Below are 24,938 nucleotides of genomic sequence, written 5' to 3' on the forward strand. Positions count from 1 at the left end.
CTGGTTTATGGATTTACTATTGGACTATGTATCTCATGCTAAACATTGATTGACTAAGGAGAAGAAGAATTGATTTGGGTTTTCCCCCTTGTGGGGTTTTGCCCTGGTCGTTGACCAAAAATCTGTGTCTCATTGTGCTTGGCTATCTTCTATTGTACATTACTATTCACTGTTCTATCTATAATTTCTTATCTATCACTGGGGTGAATGAAATTGGATGAAATTGTTTTAAGTGATTACAGCAGCATTGAACAAATTGAAAATTAACAAGCCTGAACCAGAGCCAATTGCCAGAGCCTAGAGTCAATGTCAACCATAGCCAAATTCATAATTGTAGCCAAAGACAGAGTAATGCTCCATGAGCATGCTTTTGGTTGGTGGCCTATCTTAAACCACCATTGGGAGAAGACTTCAGTTTCTGCTACATCAATTTGTGGTCATCTATAAACCATTATGAGGGAGCACTTCCACCAAAATAAGTCTTCAGATTATAGCCATATTTGGAATTGTTCCAGGAACTGCTTTCAAATTTAGTTCCAGAGTTGGTGGTCAGCCTTAAACCACCACCAGTTGAAACCTCGAGTTCTCCCACCTCATTGGGTTTGTGGTCTTCCTTAAAAACCACCATTTCAGAGAGCACATTCAGCCATTGGCTTCCATGTACTTTACTTTTGTATTTCATCTCTCTTCTTGGACTCATATACACCCCTTCAGATTAAGGGGGGGAATGTTGACCCCTAATCCGTTAAGGGTTGGTGTGGACAAATGTGAACTGTCACAGAAGTCCAAGAGACCTCTTGGAATATGAAACCAATGGTCAAACAAATGTATTAATATGTACATCTTTGTGAATAGAAATGAATTCCACAATTTATCTAAATCTGTTTATCATTTTTCTGTATGTTTAACAAGAAGCAAAATGGAATGCATGTTCCAGATAAGTAACAAGGAAGAGTTTCAGTTCCTTCCAAAGATAGGGCAGTAAACAAGAAATGAATTTAACATGGATGGTATCTTCGGGATTCACTTACCACAAGATTGATGGATATTTTGTTGAAGATGTCAACGAAATTTTGAACAGTCCGTCCAAGGATCTGTTATTAATGCATTATCAATTAATACATTGCTACTCTACATTAATTATTAAGGGGTGAAGATTGAACAATTTGATATTCTATTGAAGTAATACCATTGTACATATACAAATATTATCTTTATATTACTAATAAATACAATAGTGATATATGTACATACTAGTGATAATCTATCGTCATCAAGAGTAATACCGAAATCAAATAAAATGTCCCAAGAATAAGACTTCTATATACCAATATAGACCTGTATAAAATTCCTGGGCAGGGAATTAGTGTTGTACATATTACAGACCTGTTTGACTTGCGCATAATGCTTGTGTGGATTTTTTATGTTTTCAGGAGCATAAGTGGTTGATTGGAAGAGTGATGTACTCTTTCACATTTATTAATTTTTTTATTTATTCTAACGTTGTTAATTATTTTCAGGTTTAAAGAATGCAGGGCTCACCCATGGTTCGACAATAAACAAGTAAATAAAATAGGTAAATAACATTTTCCATGCATGAAAATGCCTGGCATTTCTGTTGTGTTTCCATATAGTTTCCATAATGAAAACATTTCCTGTCAGAAACAGCAGCATTTGGTGATGTTTTGATTACAATAGTTAGATTGGTTACATACTTTCTATTATCTTTGTGCTTATAAGTAATTGTTAAAATAGTTCCATTTCTAAATCACTAATGGTGATTTGACAGTGACACACAATCAAAGCAGCTACATCGAAGTAACTTTGACAGAATCATCAAAGATAGAAGAATTGCATACAGCCCTTGTCAAACACCAAAAGTCAACAAGTATGGTCCGTATATTGCAACCAATTAGAAAAAATATTCTTACTTTAATACTATCATCAATTTCCATACTTTCAGCTGCAATAATTGGCCCTGCATCCAATGCATAGACTGTGAATGCAACGGATACCCCTGTAACCTTCACTCCATCCTACAGATATAAACATGAAACATCAGCTAAAACAAGCATAAAGTAGTTTATGAAAAGACCATAACAAATTTCATGTAGCATATGACTAGGAGGTATAGTTCTTAACCTGCAATGCTCTTTGGACTGGAGCAGCACCCCTATATAACGGCAACAAGCTAGGGTGTACATTGACAGTGCCTAAAAGGCCATGTAATTATAGTTCAGTTAGAAGTGTAGACAAAGCCATGTAATACATGTTACAAGAACAAGTAGATTTGTGGAGCTTATAAATAGTTGGATAAATCATAAATTAAACACTCTTTTATAATCAATAACATCCATGAATGTCAATCAAAAACGCCAAGATTACAAAGAAATGTGTGTCTAAAATCACAACAGTGAGCAATATAATATGGCTTAATAAACCAGAATAAGAAAATACTTTATGACTAAAAGATAGCCTTGAATATAAATTTACGAACGTAATCAATTTAAATTAAGCAACATGTCACATTGAATCAATTAAAATCAACTAAGCTCATAAAGAGTATGATTAGCAAAGCAACATTGACTTCATGAACAGAACATCAACTAAAAATGCTTCTCACATTTTGCATTGCTGAAAGAAAATAAATGTGCAACAAAGCTCCTCCAATGTGAGTGTTTCCTCAAAATAGAATAGATATGAGTGCAAGCAACCTCTTCAAGGTGGATGTCTCCTCAAAATAGGGCATGAGCCAGAGATAGCAAGTGTGAGATCTCCAAGTGAAACACCCCTTCAAAAAGGCATGGATGAATGTGCAATGTGGCTTCCAATTGTAGAATGCTCTTCTAGATGCATGAGTATGTGTGCAACAATGATCCAATAAGTGAACGTCCTCCATAATGAGGATTTGAACCAAAGTCAAAACCCTAAATATAGTAATAAAACCTCCGAGAGTCACATGTAGCTCAACAAGATGAAGATGTCCTCCATAACCATGAATATGTGTGGAACTAAGTCACATGACATGACAGAGTACAGGGAAATATGAGTGTTCAACACAAAACATGACGACCCCAGAAACAGGACATGAAGGACACGTTACACACTCACATAAAAATTTGTCATATATATTGAAAAATATAAAAAAGTAGTAACTTACACAGAAAAATGAAATATAGGCAAAGATTCAATTTTTTTTAGAATTTAGAAACTGAAAACATTCAGAATTTTAATTTTTACATGATCATGACACAAATTCAATCATACAACTTTGCTCTTGAGCCAGTTGTCTTGCTAAAACAACAGTTTATTCAGCATTTGCAGCTATTGTTGTAGCCCCATTTATAGTAGATAGAGCACTAGCATACCCTAAAGAAAATGAAGGAGGGGGGGCAACATCAATGGGGGCAATCCTCCCTTTCATTTAACCTTTTTCCAGATGCCCTTGATCATTGAGCCATGATTTCTAAGAAATGAGGAATACAATGGATTACTGTAGGAAAAAACTTGAAGATTGGTGGACAAATCCACTTGCACAGTGCTTGCAATACCTTCTAACACTACACAATAACCCTCAGCTAGACTCCAAAACATCTCACACCTCCAACCTGTTGAGTGAAATGAGCTCATATGAAAGGGAAAACATGTTTTTATCGGCCAGAAGCCTTTTTTACGAGGGACACGGTGAGGGTATTTGTCGAACACATGTTTGGCAAGTGTCCTATGAATACGTCACGTGAAAAACATGTGTCAAACATGCGTCCTCATGTATTGGTGTCTAACATGTAGGATAGGAAACACGAGCCCTGTTGTTGCACAAACTAGCAGGCCTAGTGAATAGGCAAGAGAGAGAGGGCACAACAACACCCTAGGATAGAGGCCCACTGTACCCGCAGCCTAAGTCCCCTACTCTTCTCGGACTTTCACCGATGGGAGGAGTCCCAGTATGGAGGAAATCACTTAGTAAGATAGGATCAATGATAAGATATGAACTTTGAAGTGATTTCCAAGGCCCATTCGAGGAGAGGCTCAACTAAGGGTTCAAATGCTTCAAGGGAAGCAAAGGTGTCTCCAAGAAAGACATATGAAGGAGAACTAGACCTAGGGCTTAGAAATGTTCAATAATGATGAGTGCCTAAGATCAAGACTCCAAATATATTTAGGACCACTCAAGAAGTTTTTTATGATGCTTATACCTCTTTAGATAAGCTCTCATTATACTTGAGAAGCCTAAAGTGGGACCACACGAGACCTAGGGTTTATAATGATTGGAGCACAGTAGGTCAAGGTGGTCAAGAGGAAGGCCAGAAAGATGAATTTCTTTGATGGAGCAATGACCTTTAAAGACCACTAACCCAAAACGTTCAAGATCAATTCAAAGTTTGAGCTAGGGTTTGAGTTTTCTCTCAAACTAGCCGTGGGAATTGCCTCAAAATATGAGGGCCAGTAGAGAGGACAACAGCCTAGTAGTCTATCCAATTGGTTTTTCGGTGCTACCTCTCTAATGTAATTCGCACAAGGCCCTAACTAGTAGTCTAGGGTTAGGGAAAAATTTAAAGAAAGAAATAGTTTGAGTTGTGATGACCACTAAAGATTTAAGACTAGTGTCTAGCCATTGGAAGGTTAGGAGTCACGAAAGATTTCAATATGGACATTTCGCTATTCAAGGAGACCTAAAGGAGAAATTTCGCTAGCCCTTTTAGATATTTATACTTCATAGACATATGTTAATGGATTTTCAAGGATGAAGCTGCAACATTCCTCTAGGAACAGTCATTCATTCACCATCAAATGAGTAACACATGCAAAAATTCCCAATAGTTGCAATTTGAAATGATACTTTCACAATTAGGGCATATTAACAACCATGAGACATTATTCCATGCACTAGACATTGGTAAATTTCATAAATTTCATCATAAAAGCACTTACATGTTACTGAAGAGTATATCCATCCATAAAAATGCCACCAAGAAGCTCCAAAACGAGACGAAATTATCCAAACATCATAATGCATCCATAAACATCCAAAACACTCCACAAATTGCAGGTCAAAATTCTCTCAACAAGGCCGAAATTCCAAGTGATGACGGTTTGCAATGAGACTAAGTCTCATGTATTTATACAAGAGCTAGTAGTTCGAATTTCTAATGAAGAAGCCCCTAAAGTGTCAAAATAAGGTGACAAACCCTTCGTTACAAGCCAACCAAGATAGCTTTTACATTAATCATTATTTTATTTTCCCTTTAGCCCACCTCATCCATGTGAGGTGCTCTCCAATGCTAGCTTTGAGGCCTCTTGTGTTCAAAGCGTGGGAGAGGGCCTCAAAATTGATGATGAAGAGAGACATGCCCTCCATATGTTGCAAAACATGACCAAACCCCTATTTGGGCTTTGTCGGCTCCAAGTGGATATCATGGGTCTCCAAGTGGCTCGTAATCAAGTCCATGCTCCATTAATGAGGGCTAGAAGATGACACATGCCCTCCCATGTCTCCCTAGCAAAGACATAACCTCTTTTGGGTTCTAGATCAGCTGTCAAGTATCGGGTGCAATGTGTAGCCGGTTGTGTAATGTGGTCCAAGTGCATCATCATCTCTGAATAACTGGGGCACGAGCAAGCAAGTGGTGGTGTTGAAGGAGCCCATGGTGTGGCAATTAATGCTTTGCATGGTTGGAGACCCATGGCTCTCAACGCTCACCCTACAAATGCCATTGTGATCTTCTGCAAGGCTTGGATCCCATATAGGGAGGCCAAGTCCAAAATGAAAACCCACCTGCAATCATGTATAAGATCCAATGTGTCTCCTCACCTTCCAATACAATAATTCATTAGTGCAATTGAGTAAATAAGTTTTCTAATCAAGAGTAGAAGTGGGCACTTCATAGGGGGTCTCCAAATTTGGGGCTTTAGACATGTACCGGTACCTTCCTCGGCAAAAGAGGTTAATGAAGGACCCTATTGGGTGCTCTCAACCTTTAAGGGAATGATAGGTCCATGTTACACCCATCAAGTGGAAGGTGTCATGTGAAACAATATTGGAATGGAGCAAGAACAAAGGGAAGGCTCCAAGCCACATGCCATGGTACAAGCGTAGTTATGATGAAGGAGGCCCACATCTTGGGTGTATGAATGTAAGGAGGGAGCAATCGCGTAGATGAGTTACCCCAACCTTTGTTTTTCCACCCTTCTTCATTTGCCTTTTGCCTTTTATTGATTTTTCTTCATTTTACTGCTCGGGGCTCAAGGGAATGAGAGCATGATGTGTAAGATATAGCAGTGATTACCCCCTTAAGGTGGGGCAATTCATCGCCCATCAAGGGGTGGGACATTCATGGGTTTCTTAATGACGCAAAGAGCACTCATAGGGGCCCTAGGAACCAAGGTGATGGCTATAATGATAGGGGGTAAAGCTCATGTTTGACTTTTGCCCACATGCTAAAATTTATTGTCCCGACCATCTTTTGCATTTTGTGGTACATTTCCTGTTATATGTGGCCATATTATGCTATTATCTTTCTTTTTAGTTGCATCAACCTCTGGGGCATCATTCCAAGCTCGACCAAAGGTGTGGGCAAGGGGAAGGGGAGACTAACACCTTGTGGAATCTATTACCGCTCTAACTAGCAGGGGACCTAAACGGAAAAATGCTAGACCAAGGGAAACAAATGGAGACTTAGCCAACTGTCACCTCAGCTAAGACTCCCTTCTATTTACAGACTTTCACCGATGGGAGGAGACTTGGTATATTATGGAGTCACCGATGGGAGGAGACTCAATATATTATGGAGTCACCAATGAAGGATAAATCAATGAATGGATATGGAGTGACCCAAATAATCCCCTTCCCTGAAGAGTTTGAAAGATGGAGCTTGCTTACTTTCTAAGCAATGTACAATGTCTTTTAGGGAAAGGAAGGGAGGATTTGAGGGTTAGGTTTATGGGATATGACTTGTGAAGGAGTTTCCCAATCCCTGAAATCCTTGTTGAAATTGGTATCCCGAATGGTTCTTGAAGAATTGTCTTTCAAAGGAACAGGACCACATGGGACCAAGTGGACCCGGTCTAGGTCAAGAGGAAGGAGTTTAGCAACCAATGGTGTCCTTAACCTAGACAAGGTAGGGGAAAGGATCAAAGAAAGAATATTCACTTAAAGGTGTTGAATTGATCCAATAAGGTACTAGCCTTTGGGGATGCTAGGGAAAAGTTTGATCTCGGAGCTAGGGCTTGGCTTTTCTCACAACTCCAATGTTGGAATGGCCTCAAATTTGGAGGAGGTTTAGAGGAAACACCAACGCAGGAGGGGCTAGGAGATCGAAATTTTTGAAGGGCTAGTTCATCGGGAAAATGATGCCCTAGGTGACCCAACTTGGTTAGACCCAGGAAAAGGTGAAAGGGGTTTGTTTAAGGGGACCACCTTTTGGTAGATCAGTGCCTTTAGTCTTGGGAGAATGGAGTCTATGATGAATATGAGTGAGGACCTTTGGTTCTTGGTCAAGGAGGCCTCAAGACTACTTCGCTAGCCTTCTAGGTCAAAGAGAAGCAATCTTGCAGCTTTTATACTTCGATGTGCAAAAGGTGATGGTTGATCAAGATCAATTCGTTAATATAATTACCCCTAGGAGATTTTATTCACATTACATGGCCCATACATTGAGAGATGATATAATAGAGACAAAATTCCATAATTTAAAGCAGTAAATGCATGCAGCAATTAGCCCTAAGAATAGCGAAAATCCTAGTGCAATGTATATGGCAAAGTAAACCAAGAATATGTTATGAATAAAATAATAATAAATAAATATTAATTAATAATTAAAAATAAATTAAATGAAGTTGCCCAATTAAATTATGAAAGGGCACTTATGTCCAAAAGACATGTCTTTAACCCTTGTGGCAGTCAACTCCTATAAGGAGAACCGCCCAAGGGCTTGTAATCATCATCAAAAATTTGGAATAATAACATATATATTACATACATAAATGAGTCTACAATTGACACATTTTAGTGAACAAACTTTCTCGTATCAGTGGTATCAGAGCCAACAAATCCTTTTGCCTATGCTAGGTTCATTCACCGTGGGTTCATTCACTGTTTCACTCCCTATCCACGCCCCGTGTTCCCCGCAGCTAACTGTCGTTCGTTCCGGACTGTGCTCTCTATCCATCGACCAGCCTCATTGCCTGTGTTGTCGACTAGCCTCCTCAACCAGTCCCCGCTGCATGGTTGTCGGCATGTCAACTTATCCCGACAGACGACAAGCAATCTAATCCAACTCTTCGTCTTCATCCATGTTGTCGTCGACCTGCGACTGCACCCATAACCATCTTTCCCAACAGTACGACATCCCATATCCCAAGTTCACATCACCAGATCAACGTTTGTCGTCGTGTTTTTGCAGGTCAAACAGTGTGAAATTTGGTGTATCGGTTCATCAAAATTATAACTATAAATTATGTATAGTTCCAAATTAAATTAATTAAATTATTTGAAAATAATATTAATTATAATAATAATAATATTACTATTATTTAATTAATTATAAAAAATAAAAATAAAAAGTATTTAATTAAACAAAATTAAAAATATATATATATATATATATATTGGTCTACTAAGAAAAAGAAGAACAAAATGGAAAGTAGCCATGACGATGCAAATTCAAGGAAATTTCATGAGGAAATCGACAAAATGCGCCAGCGCCTTGACAATGTCGAAAAGAAGTAGGAGGAATTCAGAAAAGGCCAAGAGAGAATAATTAGCAATCAAAACCATACCACAACCCCCATCATCATAAAAGAAAAATAGAGAGGCTGATACAAAACCTATTAAAGTGTGGAATCATTACAAAACGCAGAAGTCCATATGTTGCACCAATAGTGTTAGTCAGGAAGAAGGATGGGTCCTTCCGGTTATGTATGGATTATCGGTTGATGAGTTGCTAGACAAACTCCATGGCACAGAATATTTTTCAATTAGATTTAAGGTTGGGTTACTATCAAATTCGAGTAAGATTAGAAGATATTGAGAAGACTGCATTCAAAACTCATGAAGGGCAGTACGAGTTTAAGGTAATGCCATTTGGTTTAACAAATACACCAACCACCTTCTAGGCAACCATGAACGAACTCTTCCATCTATACTTGCGAAAATCCGTATTGGTCTTCTTTGACAATATCCTCATCTACAGCAAAACATGGAAGGAACACCTCAAACATCTAGAAGAAGTACTTTTAGTATTAGAGAAGAATCAATTTTATGCCAAGTTATCAAAATGTACCTTTCGGCAGAAAGGAAGTGGAATACCTGGGACACGTCATATCCAAAGAAGGAGTCAAGGTGGATCCCAGCAAAATTAAAGCAATTAAAGAATGGTCAAAACCCAAGAACATTTCAAAACTAAGAGGATTTCTAGGTTTGACAGGGTATTACAAAAGGTTCATAAAGAACTATGCACATTTGACGGTGCCACTAACAAACTTGTTAAAAAAGAACGCTTTCCAATGGAATAACCAGGCAGACGAATGCTTCGAGAATCTAAAAAAAGTAATGTCAACCACACCAGTATTGGCAACTCCAGATTTCTCCAAACCATTCGTAGTCAAATGTGATGCTTCAGGATTTGGAATTGGAGCAGTATTAATGCAAGACAACCATCCTATAGCCTTTGAAAGCAGGAAGCTTAACAAATGGGAAAGCTTGAAGTCAACTTACCAAAAAGAGATGCTTGCCATCATACATGCATTAACTAAATGGCGACAGTACCTGCTCGGAAATAAGTTCTCAATTCGAACTAATCACAACAGTGTTCAATTCCTACTTCAACAAAAAACATTATCAACAGAACAAAAAAATGGATGGAGAAACTTTCAGCATTCGACCTGGAAATACTGCACAAAAAGGGAAAGGAAAATGTTGTAGTTGATGCACTCTCATAGAAAGATGATGACAACACAACATGCGTCGCCTTGGTAATTGTTCCTGACTGGTTAGATGAAATACAAGCTGAGTATACCAAGGATTCGGGCTGTGTTACTATGATTGAAAATATCAGTCAATATGCCAACTTTGAATGGAAAAATGACATATTATGGTACAAAGGTAGAATTTATCTAACTCCATCATCCAAATTTAGAATGAAAATTCTAAAAGAATCTCACAGTTCTCCAGCAGCTGGGCATGTTGGATTCTTCAAAACCTACTACAACATTCGGCAATCATTCTACTGGAAAGGTATGAGTAAGGAAATCCAAAAATATGTTGTTGAATGTGATGTTTGTTAGAGAAATAAGGGTGAAAATATTCCAACTCCTGGTTTACTACACCCATTACATATTCCAAATCAAAAATGGGAGGAAATCTCGATGGATTTCATTGAAGGACTACCTATGTCTGATGGTAAGGACAAGATATTTGTCGTAGTAGATAGACTCACCAAATATGCCCACTTCATGGCAATCAGAAAAAACTGACACAACCAAGCAAATTGCGGAAGTGTTTTGTAAAAACATTTACAAACTACATGGTTTTCCCAAGGTTATTGTCAGTGATAGAGACGCAAAATTTAAAGGCAATTTTTGGAAGGATTTCTGCCACCAAGCAGGAATATCTCTCAACATGAGTTCAACTTATCACCCCCAAACAGATGGTCAGACTGAAGTTGTAAATAAATGTTTGGAAACATATCTTTGTTGTTTCGTCACCGACAAACAAAACAAATGGTCTCAGTGGCTACACCTAGCAAAATGGTGGTACAATACCACCTATCATACTTCAACTAAAATGACTCCCTTCCAAGCCCTATATGGCTAGGAACCACACAGACGGAAGGATTTTTCACTGCATGATTCTAAGGTTCAAGCAGTAAGGAACCACTTAGAAGAAAATCAAAGAATTATTAACCTGTTAAAAGAAAATTTAACAATGGAACGCAATAGAATGAAGCAACAAGCCGACCAGCACCACACAGAAAGAGAATTCGAAGAAGGAGATTGGATTTTCGTCAGAATTCAACCCTATAAGCAGTTATCATTAAAACAACAAGGGAAAAATAAGTTATCTCCTAAGTATTATGGACCATACCAAATAATAAAAAAAAAAAGTAGTGTGGCTTATGGATTGAAGCTACAAGACAATTGTCGAATCCACAACACATTTCATGTATCAAGTCTCAAAAAAGTATTGGGTCAAAATCAAACAGCTCAAACAAAGATATCTGAGACTGACGAAGAAGGAAGGATCATATTAGAACCTGAAGGCATACTCTCTACCAAAGAGAAGGTACTACGATCCAAGACTATTAAGGAGTACCTTATCAAATGGAAGAGGCTACCAAAAGAAGATTCATCATGGGAGACAAAACGTTTTCTCCAGCAACACCCAACATTGCCTATGCTTCGAGGACAAAGCATTTTAAGAGAGAGGCAATGTTATGAATAAAATATTCATAACTCTATATATATATATATATATATATATTAAACTAAATAAAATAATAATAAATAAATATTAATTAATTTTTTAATAATTAACAAATTAATTAAATTAAATTAAATTAAGTTGGCCAATTAAATTATGAAAGGGCACTTATGTCCAAAAGACATGTCTTTAACCCTTGTGACCCGTCAACTCATATAAGGAGAACCACCCAAGGGATTGTAATCATCATCAAAAATTTGGAATAATAACATATATATTACCTACATAAATGAGTCTGCAATTGACACATTTCAGTGAACAAGCTTTCTCGTATCAGAATAACATTAAAAGCATGCACTTACATGTAATAGAATATATCCAACCATCCACAATTTGACAAGAGAGAAGCTCCAAGATAAGAAAGACCAAATCCACACATCAAAATTCATCCATAAAGCTCCAATTCATCCACAAAGAAAAAGTGCGAAATTTTCAAGATAGAGAAGAGATCCAATCCAAAGTGATGATGAGATAATGAACTCATCCCACTTGTATTTATAGACTAATGGGGAGTTCAAATTAGCCTCCTTGGCCTACATAAGCCCCAAAAATAAAATAATGTTCTAATAATCTAACTTTTGGTGACAAGTCCACCAAATTAGCTCATAAATGAAAGAATAAGCCTCTCAAGAGGTTAAATAATAATCTATGCATGTCGTAGGGCCCTCTAAGAGGCCTAATGAGGTCCATGGGCGCCATAATGAAGAGTAGGACCCTCAAAAGTGATGGGCAAGGGGTTGGCCCCTTATTCTCCAAACAATAAACCTATGGTGCTCCAATGGGTGTGGAGGCACATCAATAACCTCATGGGTCTCCAAAATGAGTCAAAGATGCTTGTAGATCATCTGCAAGGGCTCTGATGATGATGTAGGGGATGCCACATCGTCCTACAAGTCCTGGATCAGCTGCCAAGTGCATGATACATTTGTGGGGCTGGCTGGGCAAAAATGAACCAAGTGCATCTTCCTCGTCCAATGGGAGTATCTCAAGCATCTCTGACCATCCTCGGGGATCCATGGAGTGTTTTCTATTGTTGTGGAGGCCCATGGCTCTCAACGCACACCCTACATGTGCCAATGTAGCCCTCTGGAGGATTAGGACCCCGTATAGGGAGACCAAACCCAAGATGGAGACCATCTGCAATCCTGCATAAGATCTAATGCGTCCCTTAGCCTTCTAGTACAACAAGTCATTAGAGAAATCGAGTAAATGAACTTACCAATCATGGACCACAGGTGGCGACTTCATAATGGCCTGCCCTTCCATAATGAGCTTCGGGATGTGCCAATGTCTCCTAAACTCCAAATGGGGTTAACCAAGAATTATATTAAGTGGTTTCTACTTCTAAAGGGGGTAATATATTCAAGGTATATCCTTCAAAAGGTGCTGGCATGTGACAGATAGGAAAATGAAGTAGGGGATGAGAAAGGGGAGTCCTGGGCCACATGTTGGGGTACAAGGGTAGCTAATAAAAGGGAAGTCCACACTTGGGTTTATAATGTATGAGAGGGAGCAATCGTGGGTTCCTATATGATGAAGGGGGTTCATAGATCTTGTAGGAACTAGGGTGATGGCCATGATGATGGGGTAAAGCTCATGTATTGATTTTTTCTCACGTGCTAAATATGTTTGTCCCGACCATCTTTTGCATTCCTGTTGAATGTAGCCAAATATGCTTTTATCTTTCTTTTTAGCTGCATCAACCTCCAAGGCATCATTCCAGTCCTGACCCAAGGTGTGGGCAAGGGGAAGGGGCGAACTAACTCTATGTGGACCCAGTGGAGGAATGTGGACCCAAGTGGGAGAAATGATGAACGGGGTAATAATGAGTGGATAGGGAGTAATATGAGCAGAAAAGGAAGCAGGACCACGCAACCAAAAGCGGGGTTTCCCATGTGTTGTCTCACAAAGTGTCTAGGCACCGCGACAACGCTCAGAGTAAGGGTTGTCACTTTAATCCTTACTCACTCCGTTTAGACTCTCTCCTAGACAAGTAAAGGGGGTAGTCCCTAAGGTGAATGAATGAGAATAACCTGTGAAACACAGGCTCTAGGAGACTTAAAGATGGACAACTTGACGAGTGTAAACGAGTCCTGGTTAACTGAGATGGATAGATCTAATAAAATAAGACACAACCACAAGATAAAAATGATTTTAGACCAGTGCCTTATGTTCAATTAACCAAAGACTAAATAAAAACAAGTTACTCAGAGCAATTTATAATGTGGCAAAGCGACGATCATGAACAATTAAATGTGAATGCTCAAAACTTTATCATGCAAGAGTTTCTAGCAATTAAATCCTAGATCTAGAAGAATTTATCTTTCTCCTATAGGCAATATAATTTTCAAAACATTAATCGCACTTGCCAATAGAGAAATCAATACCACAAAAATTAAAATTTTACACTTAACACCAATGACACCAAGGAACTTTAAATTTGAATGTTAATTATCTCTTAGGTAAATGTTAAGCTTATGAAGCAAATTTAATGCGGCAATTAAATTTTTTAAAGTGACTAAAAATCAAATCAAAAGTACTTAATTAAATTTAAATTTTTATGGGCCATAGGCCACATAAAAATTAAAAAATTTAAAATGTGAAGGCACAAATTCCCCTTTTTGATTTAATCCCTTAGCAATTCTAAAGTCACAAAAATATATATATATATATATATATATATATATAGATTTTCTAATGTTTAAAAAAAAAAATTAAATGAAATCAAAACAAAAATCATGAATAAAAAAAATGAAACAAAACCAAAAAAAAAAAAAAATCAAACTAAAACAATTTAAAAGTAAAGAAAAATAAAATTGAATTAATCAAAAACCTAAGAAAACTATAAGCCTAACCCTGACCCTGATGCATACATAATACAAATTAAACAAAAATCGAACTTGTTAAAAAAATAATAAAACCTAAACCTAATGCATATCAAAATAAAGTAATGAAACAAAAGGAAGTGAAACGTTTTTGTAGGCAAGCTCGACGACGGCGGCGAAGGAGAGAAGTTTTGAGGAGCAACGAGCAGGGATACGCAGTGCTTGGCAGCAGGTTAAGAGGGAGAAGGCAACGAGCAGTTAATGGAAACAGTGAAAGGGAGGAAGGTATTTGCATGCAGGTCAATGGAGGAAAAGTAGGACGCATGGAGGGGGGATGGCAGCGTTGGAGACTCAAGGAAGAAGAGTTGCAAGGGAAGCAGACTTGGCGTGGCTTCAGATGGAAGGTTTGTAGCAACGATGGAGAGAGAACCTCGGGTTAAGAGAGAAAAGCAGGAACCGAGGGTAGGTTGACGAGGCTGCAAATAGATGAGTGAGGAAAACGCGAGGAAAAGGGAGCCGCAAAGAACGGTTTTGAAGGAGATGAAGTAGCACGCAGATGGCAGTAAAGGGTGACGGGAATGGTTTGGAGCCACGGGTGAGTAGCGATGAGGAAAACGCAGGCAAAGATGCAGCAAAGGCAAGGAGCTACGAAAGGATTACAAAAAAAAATTGAAATTTTCTACAGCAAGAAGAATAAAAAAGAAAAACCCAGACAACAGTTCCAAGCAGCCAATGGTAGCTTTAAAGAACCCAAAATAAACCTAGAAAAACGAATATCACATCAATATATTTTTTATGCTTCAGATTTGGCCTTGAAACCCTTGTAAAATTTCTAGCTTTAAAATTTTAAAACCCCTGGACTGCAAAAAAATTGAATAATATCCCTGCAAAATGATTTTGAGGCCAGATCTTACCCTCCAGGGACTAGATCTAGCTTCAAATTAAACTTCTCTTTCAGATCTGCACCCTGTACCTGCAAAAAACAGAAACAAAAAAAACACCCAGAACCTAGATATACAAAATAAATAAAACCCCAGAAACTCAAGTCAAAAAACTAAGAAAAATACAGATCTATGCACAAAAGTGGTAGATCTATCAGATCTGAGGAGTATGATTCCAACTCCACTCCCAGATTTGATAATCTAAGGCTCTTAACAGCTAGATCTATCAATTTTCCACACAAAAATTAAATTTTTAAATTTTTAGAGGTGCTAACTCGAAACCTTTCGCGTATCACCAATAAAATCTTATGATAAGCCCGGAACTAATTTAGCTAGACTCTTCAGAAAACACGAATCAGGAGTTGGTTGGTCCAACCGAAAACTTCCCCTAATGCCTGAGGATCTAAACATCAATATTTCCCTACAAAACTCAATCCAGCAATCAAAATAGAGCGAGAAAATAATAATAAAATTCAGACAAATAGAGATACCTGCTATTACGTTCAAAATTTAAATTATTATTTAAACCCCAGCGACTGAGCAAGATATTTGTACTCAAATCACTCTTCAAAATTTATCATCAATGGCTTTAGAAAAAAAAATATGCATGAAAACAACACATCTTACAATATTCCCATAAAGAGTAACACCAACGAAATTTAACCCCAAAGTCTTTCTTTATTATCCAAAAAAAATATTACACCAAAGCTTCTTGTTAAGAACACGACTCAGAAATCAGATGGATCAACTGACAAATGACCTCCTATTTAAAGATAAATCCTCCAATGGCTAGTTCGAGTGATCCTCGTCAAAGCAATCTCGACCGTTGATGAAGATTAAAATTTCTTTTAATCTCATCCGTCGAAATATTTAAATATTTAGGGAAATTCGAAACTTTTAACTAAATGCATTTTAATTAACTCAAAAATTAAATTTTTGAGTTAATTTCCCCAAAAATTTGACTTTGACTTAACCCCCAAAGATCAAAGGTTTAAAATTTCGCAAAATAATTAATTTACCTTAGTCCCGGAACCTTTTAAAATTTAATTTTTAAGGATCGATGAATTTTGCCTTTAGAGAATTTAAATTTACCTAGGACTTAGAATTAATTAAATTTATGGCTTAGGATTTTAATTAATTTTTTGCCAGAAAATTTAATTAATTAACATATGAGGGGATAAATTATTTTTCCAACCCTCAAAACACTTTACATCATGATTTTCATATTTTTTACATCATAAGGAGGAAAATCCATTTGTAATAGACCCTCACAGACTACCCATTTCTGTGACACAAATATAATCCGACCAAGCAATTTGTAATAAAATAACCTAACCAAATAGTTAAGATTATTCCCAAATCACTTTTACATAGACTCGATCTAGAACACTAGGACTCGCCTAAGATCCTAGCGACAAAATCCATTCCAGCTTTGGAGTAACACTGAATGAAAACTCTATCGACCATCCAAGAATGGATCGGGGAGACAAAAAGCCTCCAAGAATGTAGATCGTCACTAGAAAAGTAGGTTTACCTAGGTTGTTACATACATGACACGGATCTGCTGAGATTATTTACATCATAAACATGTAGAATGAGTTTACATTATAACATCTTGGAAATCAGGTTGATAATGATAGCTGAATCAGCATGCAAACATAGATCAAGCGCTATCCCTTTTATGAAAAAAGGGGGTGTACTGCTATGGGTCGTTGACACGTAGTTGTCAACACCATGAAATACCATCCCTAAAGCCAATTGGTCAATAAAAGAGATTCCACGGGACTAGAATGCAAGGTTAATATCCAAAAGGGATCTAGGGGACAAGGGCACAAACCTAACCCATTCTTTCCACCAAATCCCCCCACTAATCCATGCCCAGAAGTGTCCATGATAAGCAAACTACAATACTCAATTACCAAATGACAAGGCATACCTTTAAGTTCAGGAGGCCCACCTTCAAAATACGATCATGATAGATGGGTGAGGGACCACATGGTTGGCTCAAGTGGTGGAGAAATGGCAAAATGAGCTAGCTAGTTGCTGCAAGGGGTTCCTGGCTACCAGCTGAGAACCATCTTGGAGAAAAAAATTTCTCCTAGTGATATCAACCGCAAAATGGTGGGTAACAGAACCAATGGACAAATGTGGACCTAGATGGGGAAAATGTGGAAAGGGCTTGTAATGAGCGGTGGGGAGTGAAATATATGGTATCGGGAAGTGGGACCGTGCAACCAAAATCAAGGTTTCCCATGTATTGCCACTCCTAAAGCTAATAGCCAATAAAGGAGATCCCACGGGACTAGGATACAGGATTAACTCCCCCAACTAAGGTAAGGGAACAAGTGTATAGTCAAAGCGCCTCCTTCCAAGTTGCCCAATAATCCATGCCCAAGTGTGCCCAAGAAAAACAAGCATAAACTCCTAATTACATAATCAAAAATCTTACCTTCGGGGTTAGATGGCCCACCTTCAAACATACGATCATGATAGATGAGCGAGGGTACACAATAGCTGGCTTAGGTGGCGGACAATGGTAGCACATTGAGCTATCAAGTGGCTACAGGGGGCTACTAGCTGCTAGCTGAAGACAAATCTAGGAGAAAATTTCTCCTATAGGGGTCACACACTGGTGGTGGGAAACATCTAGCTCCAACTGGGACATGAGCTCTCAGTAGAGTGCACAAACCATGTACTTGAACGGGAGGTCATGAGAACACTAGCAATCTCTTGGGACCATAGACCTATTACTTGCACATCACAGACGAGCAAATGGGGCAACATGTGTCGAAGGCATACTTTGATTGCCCATGCTTTTGTTAGATAATAAACCAAATAGGAAAAAAAATATTCTAAGTGCAGGTTTAATCTAAATGCACCTATTCTAGCATGAGAACATAATATTATTAATATGATATTAAATTCTAATGCAACAATTAATTGCAATGCATCCTATTCTACTATGCATGGTTATAGTATGCAAATGCTAAGTATAATCATGCAGCCAATGCAACCAACATATAATTAAGTCAATATAGAAACGTCCACCCCTATAATCACCCATGCAATAAATTGGAAAACAAGGATAAGAACCAACATATGCAGGATCATGAGGGCAGGAGGTGGGAAAACAAAAGGACCAAGTGCTAAGAATCATGGATAAGGGGGAAAAGGGGGTTGCAGTTTACACCATTGGATCCTTTCTTCTAACCAAAAGATGGAGATGTCAACAACCAAGCCAGGGAAACTTTTAAGGATGAAAATTTGTCTTAAAGTTTAGAAACTTTGGAGAATCTTACTAGTGCCCAAATTGCAAATTATAAAACGTTTGATGATATCTTTGTAAAAACATGCAAATTTCTAATATTTTAATAAATAGCCTTGATAAAATTTTGGCAATTTTTAAGGTAAAATAATTGTATACTATAAAATTTGGGCGAATCATTTTTAGAAAAAAATGGAAATTGGCAAATCTTTTTTTGGGAAAACCATGGAAAATCAGCCCACTTGCGAAAATTAGCCCCTAAAATTTTCCATGAACCAAGCTCATGAACTTCCGATGAAGGGTTACCTCAGGCATATCATCATCGTAGCATGAGGAGATACATGGCTCAGACACATCTAGAATAATACTATCTTGACCTTTGGAAAATAAACAAGACGTGACACTATCACGATACCTAGGGAAAAACCACAATTCCTATCCTTTAAGAGGAGGACCTAACTCTTCCTCAAAACTAGGGAAATGAACCTCATCACAAACATCCATTTTTGGGCCAATGCCACAACAAGGGGAATACTACTCAAACATGAAGAAGAACCCTTTGTCAGTGACATGGCTAGAGGAAGAACCCTTCTTAATCCCTTCCACACCATGGCTATTGGAATCATCCACAATGATGGAAATATCCTCTTCGGTAGGATTAGCATCGTCTTGAAACCTAAAGAAGAAATATTTCCAATCATTAGGATGGACTTCATAAGAAGCTTCATATTGATCCATATTATCGATCGGAGGGGGCAAAACATTTTCTTCTTCTCGATGATCAGACTATCTCCCCCAGCCTGCAGACCAGAACTCATCCATGCATTCCTCACCATCATGACTATTTGGGGCTTCATGATTTTCTACATTCGACATCTTCCTAGAATCATCTTCATTGACTAGCAAGGAAAGCTCCTCTTCTTTCTCCTTTTCCTGAACAATACTGCACAAAGTCTCTACTACATAGTTTTGAAAATAAAGCTCAAGGAGAAGGGTGTCCGTAGGATTCTCTTTATATTCATGCTTCATCTTATAGAGCTTTCCTCCTTGCCCATATAAAAGGAACATAAGATCTTTGTCTTTATATTTTCCGGCTAGCTCCACGCAAGACTCCTTATATTCATCCATTCTTTCTTGGAGCACTTGGAGGCTTCCAGGATCAAGATCCTCGTCATCATCTTGGGAAGACAGGCTTGCTAATTCATAATCTTCTTCTTCGTCAAGGTCTCCGTCAATAACCTGTTCTTAGTGATCTATGGAGGAGTCAGGATATTCTTCTTAAGTGTATAATCATATTCAACAATCTCTTCCTCCTTGATGGTTGTCTAAGATTTGGCATATGTCTTCATCAGTTTGCAAAGTTGGCCCTTTATGCTAGAGGAAGTGCAAAGCCAAATTTGAGAAAGAAGAAATGCTCTTATGCTCACGCAATTCAAGCCAATCTGTATCTGGGGTAATGGATAGGACAAATAATTCCAATTGGTCACAAGGTTGACTTATACTTTGCCTTAAAATGTACTTCATGAATTTTACAACATGATTGGCTGCTAAAAGTGGATTCCGATCGAACATTGTCATATTCTTCATTCATTCTGATTTGGGATATTGTGGGGTCTCTATCATGTCTAGGGCGGGGATATATGTCGTCAACATGTTGTTGGGATCAATAGATTAATGGCATGGGAGTCGCTAGGGTGAATGAAATGCCTTTAGAGATGCTTGCTTCACCCTACAAGCATTGACTTTGAAGTTCAATGAAGAACTAGGGCTTCTTTATTCAAATGGAGTCATTGTTATACAAAAATGACCCGATCAGCTCAAAGAAGAAAACTATTGACTGGAAGAAAACCTAAGTTACAGGCCTATTTGCCAGGGTAACGCACTCTAGAAACAGGGAAAAAGCATGCTAATGCATTCCAAGACCCAGCAAGGTGTGTTAACCTAGGAATTAACGCTAAGTTTTTCCTAAAGGGCCACGATACTGGATTTTCATGAGTTTCTGAAGGTTCAAACATGAGTTGACTAACTAACACTCCGTCTTTCACTCAATGTCGACTCCAAAAAGCTGGAAACATCCACCTTAAACCTGTCAAAGGAAATTGATAATCCTGAAAGAACCAAACAAAGGAGGAAAGAGCAATAAAGCAAAGGCAACATCTGGCTTTTGCCCGAATGAGACTTATGGAGAAATTGTCAAGGATTGAGCCTCCCTTGCCTATAAATTGGAGATTAGGCCACAATAATGAGAATCAGAATTTGTGCACTGTTATGATGTCGAGAAGTTGATTGAGAGAGAGAGAGAGAGGAGCTAGGAGCTAAGGGAAGACTTGATTCAGCAATCATAGTTGTAATCATTCTTCTCACATTTGATAATATAGATTTGTTCTTGCTTTATCTATGCGATGATGTTGATACCTTCTTTCTGTATATGTTGGTTCAATGGCGAGACTGATATTTATCATTGGTGCATGCTAACTCTATATGCTATTATATGTTATGCAACCAGCTCATTAATAGATAGATCAATGACTTAAAAATTATCCTCTTCGAGATGGAAACCTCCTTTACATTACATAAATGAACAATTCTTAGATGATACAAATGACAATACCTCCTTTGTATATATAGGAGTCTAAGGGGTCACAATATAATCAGAGCCTACATAACAATAATAATGTAAGGGCACAATAATAACAATAATGGGCTTCTATGGGGCACAACAATAATAATATGGGGGCTACATGGGCACAATAATAACAATAAGGGGGCTACACTAACAATAACAATAAGGGGGTTACACTAGTATTATAGGGACCTAACATGCCCCTCTCCTTCAAAAAAGTGTTTTCCTCAACGTTTGAGTAGTTCTGGATGCTTATGTATAAAATTCTCATCCTCCCATGTGGAATCTTCAATGGGTAAGTTCTTCCACTTAATGAGATACTCTAAAATTGATCGATTCCGTAGCTGTCAAGTTCTTATTTTTGTCACTGCTTGAATAAAATAATATGGCGGTATAACACTTCCTTCCATACTACATCTCCCTCTCAAATGTTGCATCTGCTATGTTGCTAGCACTGCCAATGCTAACACTACATCCATACTGCAACTCAGTTGCTGAGAGAAGCAACTGAAAAACATCCAAAATTAGTTGAACTTAACTGTGTTCAGCATAATACAATGCATGTTGGAATCTGACTACTATTGACCCTCTGAATCTTCTGCACTGTCGCTGACTCCTGCACTGTGCCATCTGCACTGCTACCAACCTTGCTCTGCGTTGATCAGTGTATGGTCCCAAGCTACTGCATATGTCCTCCAAACACTCCATTGCATCATCTGACACTAAGTCCATCTCGCTATTGCTGAATCTTGGGCTCCCGTAGCAAGGAATTGATCCAAGAGGTGGACTCCTCAAGGATCCTGCCCATTTGTAGCTCTTTCGAACTACAGCTCTAAATCTCCCCACCTCCCTCCTAGAGATGTGGCTGCCATCTCTGCCAAATGTCGAATGACCTCCTCTCTCCTCTGCACAGCACTAGACTAGCCTACGCACTCCCTACTGGAGCTTGTAGATCTGCCCCTCTCCGCTGTTGTTCAACAAGTGAAGATTCAAACTCCTTGGTTGGAAGTCCTTTGAGGAGAAAATTCCCCTTTCTATGTGTCTTCGTTCTTTTCCAACGGATTTCTCTCCTGGCGGAAACTGCACTCTTCAAGCACTGCGTTGAGGCTCTGTGTCACTCCCTCTACCTCTGGAAACTCACGAACTGGAAATCGTACCTCTCTGTCGTCTCACTCAGAGAGAGATTTCCTCGGATCTACTTCCCGGCAAGGACTGTGCAATCCCTTCAAGGGGATTCGAATTGCTGCCAAGTGCAGCTTTCGGCCTCACTGCTCAGCACTGGATCTGCTCTTCCTATTTCAAAATCAATGCTCTGATACCATGTGAAAATTCCTAGACTCAAAGGAACCCCTACTGCAGCAAATCTGAATCTACTTCACCTACTTGATTTTTAAATTACATTTATCAAGTTATTCTTCTGAACACTGAAGCAAATTACTTCTGCAGCCTACACTAATTAAATATTTGATCTCATGAAACAGAAAACAAAGCAAAGAACAAGATACATAGGACACACTTATTTTTGGACACAATAGTCCCCGAAAAAACCCAATGCGGGAAAACTGGTGCAGCAGTTCTGAGGGTTTATTATTATGCAAGAGAAATATCTTAATACAAATCTAGGATGCTCATTTAGCAATCCTTTACAAAGAAAATACTGGCGGAAAATCTGAGTGAGTTTTACCTCACTTCACCCGGCAGAATTCCAGCTAATCCGACACAAGACTGGCTAACCTCGGCTATTTCTGCGTTGACTCTACGTCAACCCTGCATGACCTTCTCTACCCTCTACGTCAACTCACCTGGCTGTCCCGGCAGTTCTCGACAGGCTCGGCAGTTCCCAGTAGTTCCGACAGTTCTGGATTCTACGTGACAGACAGCTTTTCTGCGTTAGCTCTCCCGGCTACTGCACTGCCTTTGCGTCAGCTCTCCCGGCTGTTCCAGCAGTTTTGGATTCTACGTGACAGACAACTTTTCCGTGTCAACTCTCCCAGCTACTGCATTGCCTCTCTGTAAGCTCTCTCCACCTCTCTGTTCAGTATTTTCCGGAAATTCCTTCTCCCAGATTCTCTCTGCCCCTCAGTTGCAAGATCTCCCCAATCGATTTTCCTCCTGAGAACTTCTCACCTCAAAAAATCGATTTCCTCAATCTCTGTGTGTGTGTGTTTCAAATGAACCCCAAGCCTCCATTTTATACTTTTCCTGTTGAGTCTTCAACGGCCGAGATTAAGTCTCTAATCAACGGCTAAGATTAAAACATGACTTGATCTGCCTTCTAGATCATTCTCACACATATTTTGATTAATACCCATTAATATTTTAATTTCCCTAAGTTTAGACTTAGAAACCCTATTAAAAATATTAATTATTTTAATAAAATACAATCCGGGTGGAATTTCACCAAACGGTTTATGGGTTCTTTAGAACTCATGTGCCTTAGCCTCTCCACCAATTTTTAAGGCTAGAGCACTTCCGATGCTACCAAAAACTAACAATAATAATGTAAGGGCACAATAATAACAATAAGGTGGCTACACTATCAATGACAATAAGGGGGATAAACTAGTATTATAGAGACCTAACATTATATGTTGACATTCTAGATTGTTGAAGTACTATATGCTGTGAAGATCACTTTGTGTCTTTCTTATGTGCAGGTCCTGATCTGAGAACTGACCGAGGATCATTTCCCCGTCACACTGAAAACTCCAGTGGATTTGTACGAAAGACTAACAGGTAATCCTTCTCTGTTGCTTTGTCAATTCCTAGATCAACATGATACGTTTACATGTATGTTTGAACAGTTGCAAGTCACTTCATTTTGTTTGCCTTAGGTCCCGGGAGACCTAAGAGGGTTTTCTGTCTACCATCACCCGTGCATTAATCCCTACAACAATCACCAAAAGGATATATCAATGATGTCGTATGGGAACAAGGCACACGTCTCTTGTCCTCGACAATGGCGCCAAAAATGTTGTTGCACAAACTAGCAGGGCTAGTGAATAGGCAAGAGCTAGAGGGCACAATAACACCCTGGGACAAAGGCCCACTGTCACCACAGTGTAAGTCCCCTACACTTCTTGGATTTTCATCGACGGGAGGAATCCCAGTATGGAGGAAATCACTTAGGATGATAGGATCAATGATAAGATATGAAGTGATTTCCAAGGCCCATTTGAGGGGAGTCTCAACTAAGGGTTCAAATGCTTCAAGGGAAGTAAAGGGCTCTCCAAGAAAGACCTATGAAGGAAAACTAGACCAAGGGCTTAGAAATGTTCAATAATGATGGATGCCTAAGATCAAGACTCCAAATATATTTAGGACCACTCAAGAAGCTTTGTATGATGCTTATACCTCTTTAGATAAGCCCTTGATATCCTTAAGAAGCCTAAAGTGGGACCACATGAGACCTAGGATTTATGATCAATCATGTGAGGTGACCTTTCAAAGAGCACACTAGGTCAAGGTGGTGAAGAGGAAGGGCCAAAAAGATGAATTTCTTTGATGGAGCAATAATCTTCAAAGACCACGAGCCCAAAACGTTCAAGATCGATTCAAAGTTTGAGCTAGGGTCTAAGTTTTCTCTCAAACTAGTTGTGGGAATTGCCTCAAAATTTGAGGACCACTAGAGAGGAAAACAATGCAGTACTCTATCCAATTGGTTTTTCAATGCTACCTCTCTAATGCAATCTGCACAAGGCCCTAGACAGTCGTCTAGGGTTAGGGAAAAAATTTAAAGAAAGAGAAATAGTTTGAGTTGTGATGACCATCAAGGATTTAAGACTAGTGTTTGGCCATTGGGAGG

General features: G+C 38.7%; 1 protein-coding gene across 7 annotated transcripts in view; it reads right to left on the reverse strand.

Annotated features, from left to right (window-relative positions):
- The window catches only part of PDE194 (formyltransferase), a 373,820-nt gene that overhangs the window by 204,456 nt on the left and 144,426 nt on the right, over window positions 1-24,938 (reverse strand). For 5 of the 7 annotated variants that reach the window (XM_089448850.1, XM_089448851.1, XM_089448849.1 and 2 more), the window contains exons 5-7: window positions 2,143-2,213; window positions 1,932-2,036; window positions 1,032-1,094 (exon numbers count right to left, since the gene is read on the reverse strand). In XM_089448850.1, coding sequence (XP_089304976.1) covers window positions 1,032-1,094; window positions 1,932-2,036; window positions 2,143-2,213 — 239 coding nt within the window. The remainder of the gene's footprint in view (window positions 1-1,031; window positions 1,095-1,931; window positions 2,037-2,142; window positions 2,214-24,938) is intronic. The other 2 variants (XM_089448852.1, XM_089448848.1) reach the window with 1 other exon arrangement.

This window comes from Pinus tabuliformis, chromosome X, assembly GCF_031772625.1.
Source record: "Pinus tabuliformis cultivar Carrire ecotype Pingquan chromosome X, CPIR1, whole genome shotgun sequence".
NCBI lineage: Eukaryota > Viridiplantae > Streptophyta > Pinopsida > Pinales > Pinaceae > Pinus > Pinus tabuliformis.